This window comes from Cinclus cinclus, chromosome 1 (assembly GCF_963662255.1).
Source record: "Cinclus cinclus chromosome 1, bCinCin1.1, whole genome shotgun sequence".
Lineage (NCBI taxonomy): Eukaryota > Metazoa > Chordata > Aves > Passeriformes > Cinclidae > Cinclus > Cinclus cinclus.
In genome coordinates, this window is record NC_085046.1 from 128,814,510 (window position 1) to 128,830,966 (window position 16,457).

A 16,457-nucleotide genomic window follows, 5' to 3' on the forward strand; every position below is an offset into this window, starting at 1 on the left:
ACAGTCTCGTATCTTTCTTCTTAGAAATAGATGAAATCTTATAATAAAACCCCTTATTTTTACAAGCTGTACAGAAGACTGGAAGCAACTGCAGCTAGCTCCACAATGGCTTGTTTGAAGAAGACATGAATTCAAGTTTGCCAAGTTGTTGTGAGTGTAATGTGGATGTGGGTGGCACTTGATGCTCTCGTGCAGCGTTGGGGGCTGCTCCGTGTCGTGGAACACTTGTCCCTGGATGTGTGGCACACTTAGGAGCATCATGAAAGAGGGAGGAGGACTGATGCCCTTCTTTCCCAGTACTGCCCTTCATCACAGAAGTGACTCAGAGGTAGTGAATATTCCCAAGGAAAACACAGTAGTTAATGCTGTTTATAAACAACACTGATAACATACAGCTCCACAGTTCAAAATACTGTTCCTATGATGTGAGTGGTTGTAGAGTACGTGTGGCTCCCTTTATTCCGTTCCATACCTTCTCCAGTTCTCATGCTGTTCTTCCCTGTTGCAAGTGGGGGGGGCTGGGGACTGTACTTCTTCCAGTTAGGATTACTGCAGCAGCAGGTTTTTTTTGCTGGTACTCTTACCTGAGGTCAGTGATACACTAAAACTGACTTTTGTGGCAGGCCTACAGGGCTTTGAATTAATCAGCCTCCTGTGGAACTGGCATTTGATGTAAGGCTGGCTGCACTGTCCTGCACACATGGAGTGGTTTCAGAGATGTGAACTACTTTACCACAGGCCTCTGTAATACTGCACCTGAGCTGGGGGAACTAACTGACACGAGTGAGCTCTGACATTACCAAGAAAAGAAAAAGGGTCAAGAAGAGGTAATACATACAAGTTGTCAATATTCTCCTGCTCATCTAACCCACATCAAAGCAAGTCTGCCATGTAAGTTGAGTAGACAAATCTTGCCCCCCCCAGCCCTATTAAGAATGTTCTTGAAAGTCATAAGTTAAGAATTCATTTCTCACCATTAAGTCACATAAGAATGGACCAAAGGGGTCCAGGCTCTTGTGAGAGCAGGGTGCAGTGCTCAGCTGAGCTCTTTTTGTCAAGTCTGTAGGAGGATGCCAGTCTCAAGTTTCCCTCTGCGGTGTCTTTTACTGCCCAAATCTTGAATAGTAGTAAGGAGCATGGATCACCTTTAGTGTGGTCTTGTTCTGAAGCACCAAGTCTTGTTTCTGAATCTGTTAATGACCATTAATTGTATTTCATTTCTTCTCTGTACTTTTGGGAGGGGTTATTATTCCTCCTGTTGACACAGGTGATAACTGCCCTGGAGCAGTAGACACTACTCCACTGTTCACTTCTTCCTGTGTATTGGGGAAAGAAGACAACAGTTAATACCTATGACAAGGTCTCCTTTTTTGTGGCAGTAGGAGGCAGCAGTGGTTCCTCACACCGCTCATACAATTCAAGCGCTCCAGAGTCAGAATACTGAGAAAACCACAGTGCCATTGCATAACTAAGTGAAATTATTCTCTTATAAACATCTCTCCAATGCTGGTAATGCAAGTGTTTGCTTATGGCCTGGGAGTGTTAGGGTAAATCACGTGTTGTTCTTAGCATCGCTGGTGGTTCGGCACTCGCTCGCTGCGGTGAGCCAGGCCAGGTGTGAGCAGGGAGGGGCTTTGGCCACTCACAGCTACCTCAGGACAAGGGATGTGCAATGAACTCTCAGTTGCCCAAACTGCACATCCACAAACCACTTACCAGCATGTCCAGATAATTTGTGTGGGTCTGGATATTGTGTCGATCTTCCGCTGCAACCTTCTTAAAGTTCTTCAGCTTCACAGGGACCTTTTTTGCCACATTCACAAAAGGAACCATCCATTGTACACACTCTGAAATGCTGTCCCAATCTAAGCCTAAAGGGTAGAACACAGGAATATATTTACTAATCATCAGGGAATTGCACTGTGTTGCAATTTGGTCATGAGTTAAAAAACACAATAAATAATACAGCAGATAAAAATTCAGAAACATCCTCCCAGAGACAGCCAACAGTTCCTGACGCTTGTTACTTAAAAGGGTGGTGGCTGTGGAGAGTGAAAGGAGGTCACAAGGGTTGTTGCTTTCCAGGAGAGGCTGAAATGACTTGTGGCTTGAACACAAGATTGTGGGTCATGCTATAAAAACATACACTGGGTGCTGCTGACAGACATGTGTGACTGCTTGCTTGAAAACTACATTTCAGGAGAAAAAGTAACCAAATATATAGCTAATGATCTCCCAAACATCTGGAAGCCATAGAGCAAATACTAGCCCAAAAAGCAAGGAAAATAAATGTTTCAATTCCTTAGCAAAAGTTGCACTGCTGAAGTGTTTCCTTCTTATGAGTCTTTGTAACATCTGAAATAGTGGTAGGAAGCGAAATTAGAAGGAAAAGAAACCCATGGAGCAAACACTAGTGTCCATGTCGGTTTTGGTCTTTGGCAGCTTGGTAAAGCAATACTCTCTTGAGCAGATTTGGGCCTGTGACAGCTTCTGGAATTCCCTGCCTAACACAAGCTTTACAGAGGCATCTTACCTGAAGCCTTCTTAACTATTTCAATTGAGGTATAGTGGCAGAGCGCTGCAGCAGCTAGTGTTCTGTACTGGAAGTCCAAAGAATTCACATCCAGAATACACAGGTCTAAAAGCTGAGGAAATAAGAGTAACAAATTTTAACAAGCTGATACTTTAGCATGATCCTGTCTCAGACAGGGCTATGCACACAGCACAGTCCTCCTACAGCCTCTGCCCCAGAACAGTGCTGAGCTCCAGGAAGGTGCTGGCTTAAATTTAAATACTACCTAGTGCACTATTTACACCACTGAGCTACCCAGCCTCAGTAAGCATCTCTGAGGCTGGGCTCAAGACATGCCCATGCAAATGGAACCACAGCACTTTCAAAATAGTCAAAACTCCCCAGGCTGCCTTCTTGGCAATTTCACACAAACACTGTCAAGGGCAACACAGGTGCAAACAGCCTGGAGTCCAAAATTATCCACCTTCCTCTCAGAGCTGTCACTGTTGGTTATAGAATGCTGGAGTGCACAGTGATTAAAGAAATAAAATGATTTTTTATTTTTCCAACTTACAGAAAAGTCTAAAAGATACGTAAAACAGGGAGACATGAAACACAGGGATACTTGTCCTCAAAACTGAGTTTCTTTTGTGGAGTCAAACTTGCATGTTCCTTAACAAAGTAACAGGCAAGGGGAAACAAGGGAACACTTCGAACAAAGTGACTTTCAGGTTATAATGTTAAGTAGTGTTCCTCAGTGCCCCAAGAACCCTTTTCCAACAGTTTATTACCTACCTGGGCTATTTGAATGAATTTTTCCTGAGAATACTGAGGTAGCAGCACTTTTGGAACATCTTTCAAGGCATCCACTTGAAGATAGAGGTTCAGCCAAGAGACAACTGTCACTGGACAGAGTTCCCATTTTAAAGCCTGAGAATATTTAGCAAACAGTTAAGTGCCTTAGACCACTCAAGGATAGTTTTGTGCTCTGATTTCTTCCTATACCTCTCCTGAGATTATTGCACAAATCCTTAAAAGTCACTAAGAATTACTTAACAATTTCAACTACAAATATTCTTTTTAGGTTGCATTCTCACTGCTTTTTGAGAAGGCTGTGCTAGGATCAGCACAAATCTGTATCCTTTTACCTGTGCACTTGGATTTTACATGTCTTCTCCATTTGGAAGCTAGGAAATTAATATCATTTCCTCAAGCTTTTGGGCTAGCTGTGTGAACCTGCAGCTCATATCTGTTGAAGAATAAATGTATAGAGTCCTGTGCTGGTAAAGATGGATCCTTTCCAACATGAGGAACACCGAGCAGTGGGAGGTCTTTGCCTGTCTCTCCAGAAGCCCCTGTTCCTGGACAGCAAGGGATGTTGGCAAGGGCAGTACAGCCTTCCAGCCTGCCTGAGGCTGGCTGCTCTGCTAAGAGCTTTTACATTCACACAGGCATGAGAAACTTGCTCTTTTCTGCCAGTCAGGGACTGTATCCCAGACAGAGTGTCAGAGGTCCACTGCACACACAACAAAGGTGTCGCTATTGTGCAGAAACAGGGACAGGTTCCTTTTTCTAAGCAAATAAGTGCCATTAAAATACAAGGCTCAGCTGCTAAGTCTTTTATCCAACACTTACAAACACAGCAAATTCTTACCTTTAACATAATAAGTTCCATTCTTACAATATCATCTTCACTGCAAGCACCATCAGTGACATAAGCAAATTCCTGTATTTTAGGAGCGTAGATTTCCTTTAAAGGGAGAGAAAATGAAGATGAGTGTATCTCACAATTCTAAGAAGGGTTGAAAAGATACTGGGAAATACTCTTCTGTCCATATTGACATGTTAACATTTTTTATGCTACAACTGTGTTTTTTTTTTATTATATGAACTGACAAGAAACTTGGAGGATAAGGGTATAACACATAGCTTACTTGGGTTTTAGTATCTGATGTATAATGCAGTGAACTTACTGCAACTCTTTGAGCTTCTGGGGAAATAAATGCTGACCAAGCAATCAGAACACCCTTTCATTTATAGATCTTTCTACTCAGCCACTCCAATGCTGTAAAAACCTACATCATCCCAATTCTCCTATGGATGGCTGGCTGGCAGAGATTACCTGAAAAGTCAGTGCTGTTGTAATCACATAAATACAAAAAAGAAAAAGAAAAAAAAAAAGGCACGATAAAATCCCACAACCAACCAGCCACTGTAACTTTTAAAATCCATGGAGAAGAGACGGTTAAGGGAATTTTCCAAGCCAGTCATGCCAGCTGGGGCCAAGCATAGTTTGGTGTGTAAGTAGAAGACAGCTTGCCAGTCAAACTGCTTCCCTACAGCTGGCTCTGTGACCACCGTGGCCCCATGAACTGCCTTAGGACAGGTGACTGCTCACAGGGCACAACCTTGCTTTGGGAACCACAGTGAGATCTGAGGGTTCCAAGATAACAATTTAATCCTAAGTTTTCCTGTCAGTCTAGCCCACTGTGCATTATCCAAAAGTATGCTCTTGGCCCATGGACGTAGCACACCATGTAAGGCATCACCATCACTGCACTTAAGACTCGCACTCCACTAAAGGGAGGATATCATAAGGGTATCAGGCTTGGTTTTGTTCAAGTCCCCCACCCCTTCCTGAGATTGTTTGCCAACTGTTGTATATTTGGAAAAAGACAAGACAAAACAAAACTACTTCTAACACATTTGCATGCCTTTTAAGTTTATATGGTCTCCTTCCCTGCTGCTGGAGAAAGGGAGGACCAAAACTATTCTCCAAGAGACTGACAAATTGAAGGAAGAGAAAAAAATTTCCACTTCTGACCTTCCAAGATCAAAAGATTCAGACAAGAAATAATTGTTATCACTATATTTTTAGTTAATCCAAATTCAATATCTTCCTCCTATAACACAGCTCCTTACCTCAAGTTTGGAGGCAATAAATAATGAGGTAATTCCTATGAGCTGAAGCATGCTCTTGTTAATATTCTTCTGTGTCAACATGAATCTATCAAAGAAATCTTGAGCTAGGTAGAAGGTTTCCCGGTGGAGCGCATAAACCTCGCACACCTACAATGAGAAAAAAACAATTCAGTTTTCTGTTATAAAACTGTGTATACACATTGGAGTAATCAAGTTTTAACAGCAAAATGCAGGTTCACCTTTTGCACACACAAAGCTTTGCATACCAAGGTATGGTAGAATGTAGCGGATAGCATGAGATTGGAAAAGCTGTCTCCCAGGCTCCCACCTAAATGGGAATTTCCTATGATACACTAAACTTTCAAAAAATAGTTTTTCCAAATCAAATAGCAATCACTTTCCCACTGAAAGAAGAAAGCCTGTTGAGTAAAAAAACCCAATTAAACAGCTACACCTACACATACACACACTAATTACCTCGATTAAGAATACTCTCAAGCCTCAAGCTGAAGTCAAATCTTCACTAAATTCCCAGTAGGTCTGTCCCAGGGCAGAACCACTGAAAAAAATCAGTCTTTGGCTGTACAGCAAAGAAGCCTGGAAGCTCCTGCTGGAGGGGGCTCTGCTGACAGGCCAGGAGCACTGCCTGCAGCCCCTCAGGCACACCGACAGCCTCACTAAGCAGGAACAAAACTGCAGGAGCTGCCATCTGCTCCATCCCATTGCTGGTTTCCCTCGCAGAGAGAACTTTTAGTACTTGCATTGTATCAAAATGTTTCAAATGCCAGTTCAACAAAAAAAAAAAAAAAAAAAAAAGAGTACCCAGACTTGGAGATCTTAGGGAGGGAGAGCCCTACTTTTTCATCTAATCTCTAATTGAATTGGGAGGGGCTACCACATATCCAGCTCATCTGCAACTCCATACCCCTTCCACAACTAGAAAGCAGCTACATATCTATTAATTACTTATAATCTACATGCAGTAAAGAACGAGAACAGAAAAGAATATCCAAGAAATATATCCCAGCTGCTTCGTTATTTTACTTGGATACAAAGACTAAAATCTCACTACTACAAGCTATTTCCCAAGATAAGGCTGGCAGCTCATTTGCAAATTAAAGCCCTTCCTGACCACCAAAAATGCAACTGATTGGCAGAAATAGCACAGCCCCACTCTTTTAGACCTGATATATTTGCTTGATAATTGATGTGTTACTCTGATACTTTTAACAACTGCTCCAAAGAAGATTCAGAACTAAAACAGTATAGATGAGGCCCACCCATAAATAAATGGCACTTTCTATAAAATTGTATTTCTCAAAGCTAGCAGCACTTGGTCATGTTAAGCAGTATCTGTTACAATGTTACAGAAGAGTGTTAGGAATTATTGAAGAGGTCTCAAAGTTGCTGGCATTTAAATTCATCGTGACATATAGAACCACTGAGCTGGACAAAAGCAATGCCCTTGTTGATATTTTTGTTTGGAAACTGGATGATTTCCTAATTCAAGATTTTTTTAAAAAGCAACAAATCAATTTAATGGTAATATGTAAATTCCACATTAGAGGAACTAGTAAAGCACACAATCTGAATAAGTTTTTAAACAGAGTGTATTTAAAAAAAAAAAACCTTCAATTTTTCTTGAAATTCCTTGCTAATATGATTTATTTGTAACCTTTTCACATAAGAAGCTGTCCATATCAAGGACTTTACTTGCCAGCCATTGATATATTCTGTAGTCTTCATATGATAAAATTGAAAATTCACTATGAAATTTGAAAATAGCATCATGGGCTGGCACTCAAGAGCTCTTGACATGGTCAGGGTCATATATCCTCCATACAGATGCAGTTGTCTCATGGCTTAGATACAGTCTACTCCCTAAGTTAGAGATCCATAACTGGTCTGCGTACAGGCTTTTCAATACAAGTGTCTCAAAACAAGATTTCTCTCCCCTGCAGGATGTAGGGTGTCATGAGCAAAAGTTAAGCACTTTTGCTCACTGTTCTGGGGGAAAGTTCAGTGCCTTCTGCCTGGGAAGGCCCAGATGTAGCTCACCAAGAAGATCAAAAGCAGTCACTTGTTCTGTTGCAAAAGAGTTTTGCCATTTTTTATAACTGTACATATTACTATTAGATCTTTCTGTAAAAGCTGTGCTTTTACCTGCCTACTTCACAGGCACAACACATAGCAAAGTAACTAAAAGTACACACCTCTAAGAGCCAGTCTAGCAGTATTGATCTCATGTGAGGTTGCAAACTAGAATGTAGTGATGTAAAGTGTTTGCAGTGAGCATATCTGTTCTCCTTCGTCAGGATGTTGAGCCAGACATCTTTGGAATTTCCCCAGCTATGGAATAAAGTTACACAGACAATTATTAAGTATATACTCAATTCACAAAAAAAAAGAAAAAAAACCAAACAAAAACCCCAAACACATTATTTGTTGTTTACAGACATTCAGAAACAAAAAGAAAAATTCCACATGCTCTAAGACCCTTATGATAATTGGAAAACTGCAGGAATACTTGGAACATTTTACATTACCACAACAGCAGCTTCCCAAGATCACCAGCAAGTCCAGTTCTACAGAAGATAGTAAAACTGAACATGTGCCTCTCAAAGTTGTATGTGCAACCAGAGTTTCCTATATTGCCTAGTTTGGTGGCTGTTCAGAGAGCAAAATAAAACCAAACCCTCCCCCCAAAAAAGGACAATATGCTCTTCAGGAAACACAAAGCAAACATAAGTTGTTCAGTTTAGCTTGAGAAAAACTGGAGATAGTGTTTCAAAGTCACTCATCCATCCTTTTATTTTCTACCTTACTTTAAGGCTCAGAAGCAAGCTACTTAGAAAATACCTGGACTTCTTCTTTATTACTAAATTAACATTAGCACTCCAGTCTGTTTGGGAAGATGATGCCGATATCATCACTACGACTTGATTTGTAATTGTTATTTTTAATTGATATGGGCTTTTTCTTACACAAACTTCTCATCCTGCTGGTACAAATTGGAAAAGTATGCAAACCAATGAAATCATGATTTCCTATGGAAATTTTTGGAGTTATGCATTTACTTTCCCCCAGGCAGAACCAGAGAGACAGCTGATCACTGGTATTGCCTACAAACTTTAACCAAGGTCAGTTTCATTCTGTTGCCCTCATAAGCTAAAAGCTAGGGAGATATTTGCTTGTTTAATGCACAGCTCTCTCTGTTTAAGCAGACGGGCATCGAGAAATGAATTATGATCTTCTTACAGCAGGTTAGAGAAGGATGGAGAAGGCAGGAGAAGCACATTATCTTCTTATTCAGCTAATCAGAAAGGATGGAATTCAGCTTTACCAGATGCCCATCAACAACAGGATTAAGCACCTTGCATGGAATTCTGTATCTGAACATGTCTTTGAGGCAAAGCATCAGCTGGCAGCATCTCAAAGTTCTGATAGAGTTTGGGCCAGAAAAAAAAAAAAAAAATCCAACCTCTTTCATTAAACCCCAGGCTGATACATGCAGCAACTGGGTACTTTTCCAACACACCCGAATTTCTAGGAAATCCTGAAATTCAAAACCACAATTTAGTCAGCTAAGCTATCTCTCTGCAGAAGGGCCAATGTCTAGAACCATGACCACACCAAGAACATTGCATTGCATTAGCAAGCTACCTGTACAGTGATATTGCCACAAGTTTACTTGAACATTTTTAAGTTCTTTAAGAAATCTTGTTAAATATTTTTGGCCACTCCGTTCCACTAGCACTGAAAGAAGTTTAGATTAACGATTATGTGCCTCTTAACCACTTAGAGTGTCCAGTGTTAAGTTATAAAAGGACAGCTCAGAAAGGTGAAAACTATCTGGTGTGTTCATAAGATCAGGCAAAAGCATCCAAACCCAACAATTTCTGTCTTCTGCTTGTACATCAGATCTTTTGTGGGATAAGGAGACAAGTAAAAGTGTGTATTGTATAAGCACAATACAACAGATTTTATTAGAGTAGTTCAGACATTAACAATTACTGCATCTGTTAAAACTTACTTGAGTTCTGGCAAAGGTGAAGGATTTATAAAGAGGTTCCTGAATCTGTATTTTTTGAATCTTGAGAAGTCAGTGGTTACTGGTTCTTTGTGAGGTGTTTCAATAATTATGCAAGGTGAGATGCCTCCTGTTATCGTGGGGGGCCAACAACTCTGCAGAATAAACAAGGTATCTTTTAAATGCTGAGTTTACTAATGAGAGCAAGAAAGGCAAGGAGTAGAATGCAGTAACAGCAACAATATATGTAATGTACATTAGTCTTTCTGGATCTCAGCATTGATCCAAGTACTGAAACTGAGAAAGATGAAAATTAAAGGCCAACGAAAACTTCCATAGTCAAGATGAAACACTTATAAATAAATTGGATGCATTTGGGAACTCAGCTTTGAGGAAGATTACCATCTTTACTTTATGAACCCACAAGTAGCCTACCCATTGCTTGAAAAGCTCAGTTACAGTACAAAAGGCAAAGATACTAATTGCTACTAAAACACAAGATATTAGGTTGCTAGTCCTATCTGCTTATCTATTCATAGAAAAGAAAAGAGGGGGTGGAGGTTCTACTGTCTCTCAGTGGAAACTCAGCAACTTGTTATCTTCCAGTTTAGTGCTCCAGAGAGGAGCCACCCATCTCAACTCCAGAGCTAGATACACACTGAGCAAGCAGCAGCTGTGAGCTCTCTTAGCTTGCCAATGCCAAATACGGGATGCAATGACTCGAAAGGAAAAGAGTGCAAAGGTATTCACACAGAAAACCTTAGAGAAGGAATTTTAGATTACTGTAGTTAACCATAACTCATTTCACTAATGCTTGTTCACTTGTATGTAACTAGTACAAGTAAGGAGGTATCCAATCACTGGAGCACATGCAATACTGTAATGGCTGACAGCCTTCAAAATGGTGACACAGAACTTTAATTATTCTCTGAGGAGCTGAGAGGGAATCCCATTCACAAAGAATGGCAACATGTGTCCCTGAACACAGAAGCTTTTCATATATAGCTGACTTCTAAGGTAAGCTCCACAGGACTCCTTAGTATATTTAAACTTATTTATAGCCAGACTGAAGTATCCCATGAGCGAAGTTACATGATCCAGCAGGATTTACCTTAATGCATGCAGCCCAGAGAAAAAGGAGGCCCTACTCCTCTCCTGTGATCCTCACTGCCCAAATTCCACCCCAGTGCTTGTCAGACCCTCTGCTGGCTTGATTTAATTCACTAACCTGGCAGAACTTTAACTCATTTTGTAGTGCCAAAATAGCAAGATGAACCTGCATACTGCTTCATTCAAAGAAGGAAGCAAGGCAAGGGATGGAGTGCACGGCCAGCTATCAAGGAAGAAGGGACAGGGAAGCAAGGATTTTCCCCTTGCTGCAAAGATAAGTTATAACACTTAAGTTTCACCTCAGGTAGAGCTGATGTACTTATGCAGCATTTTTTTCTACTCAAGATTTACAAAGACAACATCACAATCCAAGAGTTTTGCTTCACCATAGCTGTTAGTCTCATTTACTTTACAAACAGAATAACTACAAACAATATTGTTTTCAAGACAAAGTTAAAATGCTTTACTAATCTGCTTTTAAAAGAGAAAACCATAAGGCCTGTCAGTTATAAGAATTTCCTGCCTTAGTGAAAACACACTCCTAAACTGATTTAAATAATCAAAAGAACTGTTACATGAAAGTAAAGATGGCCTGCATGGTTATGAATCTTAACTAAATGGCCATGAAACCACACCTAAAGTTAAAACAAGTGCAGAGATCTTGTTTAGACTTGCCTCTAGGCCTTACCTGCTCTGTATATGGAATTTTTCTGAAATATCTGGGGGTTATTCTCTTTTTTCCACCTAACCTTTCTCTGCAGTGGGTTTTACAATGAAGGATCTTTTATCTGCAACCAAGTCATGTGTAAAAAAGCCAAAACAGATAAAAAGGTGCTAAGCTCCCATCATTTTTAGTATCTGAAAATGCAAACTTCCCCTATATAGTACTTTCTGGTGTGGAATGCATGATTTCACACCCACCAACAAACCAGACAGACTTCCTTACCTAGTTTGAAATTATATTCAGGAGTGAATTACCTTAATTTCGTATTGATGTTTTTTAGCAATTTTCCCATCTTCTTTTTTCTTAATCTCCTGCTGGGAAGAGAGACACACATCAATACACTGACAGTGGCCAGCACACCCTGCTAAAGATGAGGCAAAATCTTGCTACCCCCTGCCCCACTTCGTAACTTGGCAAAGTAAAGACTGTCCCATCCAAACACACTGGAGAGCTTTCAGTATCATTCAACTTTCCAAGCCGCTCAAATTGCTCACCTCTGCTGTTCTCCTTTTTCTGGTCTGGAGATAATCTAGTGCTTGCAGTTCTTGTGAAGCCTCTTCTTGACAGGATAGTGGCTGCTGCTGTTTGGCTTGCAAGCGGCTACTGCAAAGAGCAAAGAGTAGAAAGACATCAGACATTAGTAGAGCAGTTGTTAGATTAGTACAGATACTTTTAGTACAGTGCTAACAGCTTACCTGCGCCTTGACATCTTCTTTGGGCTGTAAGATCTCTACCTGGAGCAAAGTAACAGGATAAGCTCAGTTAGTGAATCCTCGCAAAATTAGAACCAAGTTCCTTACTTTGCATCATGAACTCATCACAAATAACAGTATGGTTCACACAGCTCAAACAGAAAGGCATAAGTCCTTCACTGGCCTGAGGAATGCCCAAGTAGAGCATGACTGTGGTATATAAGCACCCGCAGACCCCATGTCCTGCTGCAGGGTGCCCAGGTGTGCCAGCAGTTTAGCTCAGGGTGCCTGGGTTGGGGGCAGGGAGGTTATAAAGGGACACTTCCCACACAGGAGGATGCGGGGAGTCCCTGGGGCTGTGACCCCTCTAGTCCCCCCACACCATCCATCCCAGGCACCCACACAGACACACGTTTTGACGCAGCCGCTCCCTCCGGGGCGATGCCCCCCACACCTGCCGGGATGGCAGGGCCGCGATGGGCCGGGCCGGGCGCCGCCGCCCGCGCTCCCGCCGCGCCGGTTCCGCGCCAATTTCCAGCGAGCGGGGAGGCGGCGGCGGCCTGTGCCGGGGTCAGGCTGGGCTGGGGGCACCACCGGCGCCCGCTCTCCCCTCTCGAAGGGCCGATCCGACACCCACCCGCTCCCGAGGGTGCTGAGGGGACGCGGGAGGGGCACGACCGCCGCCCCGCCCCCCCTCGCGCTCCCGCCTGGCTGAGAGCGCGGCTCCCTCCAAAACCTGAGGGGGAAGGAAGGGGCTGCCGGGACGGCGCCTCACACGCGGGGACACCCACCCCCCGCCAGGACACCCCTCAGCGGGACCCCCCAGCGCAGGGACCGGGGCTGTGAGGGGATGTCCCCGCAGGCACCCCGCTCCAAGGGCCAGGACGGGGGAGCCGGGTCCCGCCGGGGTGCGGCGCAGGCGGGCGGGCGGTCGGGGTCAGCCCGCCAAGCTGCTCGGCCGGCATCCCCGCCCCCAGCGCGCCGGGCTCCCTCCAAAAGCAGGCAGCCCGCCCCCCGCGGGGCTCTCTGCGCTGGGGCGGGGGGCAGCCGATGGCGGGATCCCGCCGGCACCCCGGCCCACCGCACCGCTCCCTCCGGAGTTCCCACCCGGACCATCGCCACTCTCCGCTCCCTGTGGATGGGGCCGCCCGCAGGGACATCTCTCCTCAGCCACTCTCCCTCCAAAATGCTGCCCGGGCGGGCGCGCAGCCCGCCTCACCGCTCCCGGTCACCGCTCCCGCCGCACCGCTCCCAGTGCCCCCCTCACACCCCGCACCACTGGCACCACGTCTGCCGGCACCGGTACCGCCACCGCCACCACCACTACCATCACCACCATCCACAACACCAACACCGCCACCGCTACCATCATCACTGCCGTCATCATTAACATCATCAATATTATTATTATTATTATCATCACCACCATCGCCCGGCCAGCCCCCGTGCTCACCGGCGGGACCCCCGCACACCTCCGCCGCTGCTGCCCGGGCCGCGCTGCTCAGCTGGCGCCGGCGCCAACCCGCTATATAGCTCGGCCGGGCCCGCGCTGCGCATGTGCGAGGGCGGCAGGCGGCTCCCCCGCCCGTCCGCCGCCCGCGCCCCGCTCTCCCCAGCGCCGTGGGGCCGCGCCGACCCCCCCCGCCCCCGGGACACCCCGCGACCCGGCCCGGCTGCCCCGGCTCCGCCGGCAGAGGGGTCCGGGAGAGCGCCAGGAGGAGCGCTGCCATCGCTGCCGCCCCGACACCTCTCCGCCGCCCGGCCCCGCTGGCGGGGGACACCCCCGGCACCACCGCCCCCCTCGGGTCCGCTCTGTCGGGCTCCAGACCCCGCCGAGACAGCGGCGGCTGCAGCGGCGGCCCCGCGCGCCCGGCGGGGCTCAGCCCGCCCGCCCCGGGGCGGGGCCGCCGGCCGAGCCGCCAATGGGAGCGCGCGGAGCCGCGGCAGCGTGCGGCGGCCCGGGATGTAAACACGGCCCCGCCCGCCCCCGGCCCGGCCCGCCGCGCTGTCAGGCCACGGCCGCCGGCCTGCTCAGCCTGCCGCGCCACGGACCCCCCGCCGGGCTGGCACCACCGACACCCCGCACCATGCACGGCGGTGGCCGCAGGCTGTCACATATCCCACTGCACGGGGGCGGAGTGGAGAGGACGCTCAGGAACGGCCTTACCGCTCTCTACAGCTACCTGAAAGGAGGTTGTAGCCAGTTAGGGGTCATCCTCTTCTCCCGGGTGACAAGTGACAGGACAAGAGGACAGAGTCTTAGGCTGCACCAGGGGAGGTCGGGGATGGACATTACAGGGAATATCTCCTCAGAAGAGGTGATCAGACATTGGAAGGGACTGTCCAGGGAGGTGGTGGAGTCCCCATCCCTGGAGGTGTTTAAGGAAAGACTGGATACGGCACTTAGTGCCATGGTCTGGTTGACAGGATGGTGTTCGTTCAGAGGTTGGACTCTATGATCCCAGAGGTCTTTTCCAACCTAATTATTTCTGTGATTCTGTGCCAGCTGAAGACAGGCCTCCCCCAGGCACAGCCTCCATGACATCCTGTGGACCAGCCCTATCTCCTACAGAACAGCTTTCTACATCTGTCAGCCAGGCCCACCACTGTCCCTCAGGGACCCACCATGTCCAAGGGCAGCAGGGCCCTGCAGCAGCACCCACCCTGCAATCCTCTTCTCCAGCAGAGGATGCTGAAACTTATCCTCAGTGCCAGCACACCTCCTGTTAATATCATTCAATGGTTGCATGGAGTTTTCTCAATATTGAAAATTTTTATTTTGGAATATGTTCCAAAAATAAAATCCACACTACCCCAAAAGCAACCAAACCCCATGGCACCACATACCTAGCAGTTCTGTAAGCAGACACTTTTCTTTAAAACCCCCAGTGCAGGGCACCTACAGCCATTTTGCTGATGAGGAACAACTGGCACTTTCTCACAGTGCTGAGCACACGTACTGCAAAACAGCACAAAGAGAAGCCACAGCTGCATTCAAGTAAATCCACTTTTTAAAATTATTTTTCTCAATTTATTTATCTTTTCCCAAGTGTAACATTATTAAAGAATAAGCATAAGTTTTACCTCCACATATTATAGTAATTAAACACAATAACCAGGTGCTTATGCTGTGGTAGCTCTGCCATTTTAAAGGGCAAGAGAAAAAGCACTGCAGCCCACCAAGGCAGAGATGTCACAGTAGAGTTGCTGACAGCAGTTTAACAGGTCTCATGTTTTGGGCACCAAGGGCCATCACTCAGCTGCGTGTCCTTACAGCATCTCATGAAGTGGGGACAACAATTCCTGCAAACTTCAAGAAAAACAGACGTATGCAAGCTGGACATTGCAGCCAGCCAGCCACCTCAGCTCTGCAAAATGTCTGTTCCAGACATTGCCATAAAGAAAATCTGCTACCTGTGGCTCAAAAGGAATGTAAAAAAGCCCAGAACTCTGTAATTTAAACAATCTTTTGTCAACTGAATATATTGCATCAGCTCATTGCAAGAAATCTAACCCATGTCATAAGTTCAGGATGCCTGCAGTACACATGCAGGCATCTCTTCTAGTTGACTTCCACTGAAATCACCAGCAAGATTCATCCTGCTGTCTGGAAGTTCATCTCCTGCTCCACTGACTACAAAGAAAAGGTGCTCCCCTGAATTTGGGCAAACTTGACCTAACTGACCTCCTGCCTTTAGCTGACTTGCAGAAGTTGAACTACTACCATAGTTAATTTGTTAAAAACAATTGAAACTTCAGCTAGCAAGAGAAGAGAGACAAATTATCTTTTTTCCGTAAAAAAACCTCTACCCTTCAGAGATGTCTGATTAGGACTTGTTGGCATCCAGACTCCATGCAGCAAATTTGGTTTGGTACATCAGGAATAAGTTCCATGGCAAATTGTGGAAGAAGAATACTGTAAAGGGAATGGTAGCTAAAAATTGAATGGGTCAAGTTGGCCATGAATAGGTGTCAGCACAAAGACTGTAATGATTACACTGCTCATTTTTCTAGACCTGTTGATGTGAGCTGCTGCAGGTCACCTGCCACATTTTTGTGGTTTTCAGTAGTGGAAAATACATCAGATCCCATGAACATTCCCCATCCTGCCAGCAACTTTTCCCATATATTTTCATCAGTAAAAAAATCCCACAAAAAACTCAACCAAACCAAACCCCCAGAAGTTAATGTGCAATCAAATCCTGCAGCACGTAACAAAATTATTATTTTAATGAAAGATAACACACTGACCTTTTGATGTGGCAATAAAACTGAAGTGAGTTAGTCCACGCTGGGACATTTTCAAGTGGACTGACACACAGTACATCCCCTTCCACTGTGTAGATTCCTCCTTAGGGAAGATGAATGTAAAAAGATTTTTTAAGCTACTAGAAATACACTATGCTGAGCAGTGTTTGTGCTGTGATCTTTCAAGTCCTTTTAGATTAGTCTAGTGTTTTTTGGGTT

At 45.2% G+C, this 16,457-nt stretch overlaps 1 protein-coding gene across 2 annotated transcripts; it reads right to left on the reverse strand.

The window, feature by feature from the left end:
• Positions 1-129: 129 nt before the first annotated feature.
• On the reverse strand, positions 130-13,509 carry CCNE2 (cyclin E2). 2 transcript variants are annotated; one of them, XM_062490263.1, is made up of 12 exons: positions 13,444-13,509; positions 11,994-12,032; positions 11,793-11,901; positions 11,553-11,612; positions 9,468-9,619; positions 7,648-7,783; positions 5,435-5,581; positions 4,167-4,262; positions 3,308-3,442; positions 2,534-2,645; positions 1,717-1,871; positions 130-1,316 (listed from the first exon to the last, which is right to left on the reverse strand). In XM_062490263.1, exons 2-12 carry the CDS (start codon positions 12,005-12,007, stop codon positions 1,215-1,217), a joined length of 1,218 nt encoding a protein of 405 aa, XP_062346247.1. In that variant the 5' UTR covers positions 12,008-12,032; positions 13,444-13,509; the 3' UTR covers positions 130-1,214. The 2 variants fall into 2 exon arrangements, with proteins under 2 accessions (XP_062346247.1, XP_062346255.1); XM_062490271.1 differs by lacking the exon at positions 13,444-13,509 and having other exon boundaries at positions 11,553-11,609; positions 11,994-12,076.
• Positions 13,510-16,457: the final 2,948 nt, after the last annotated feature.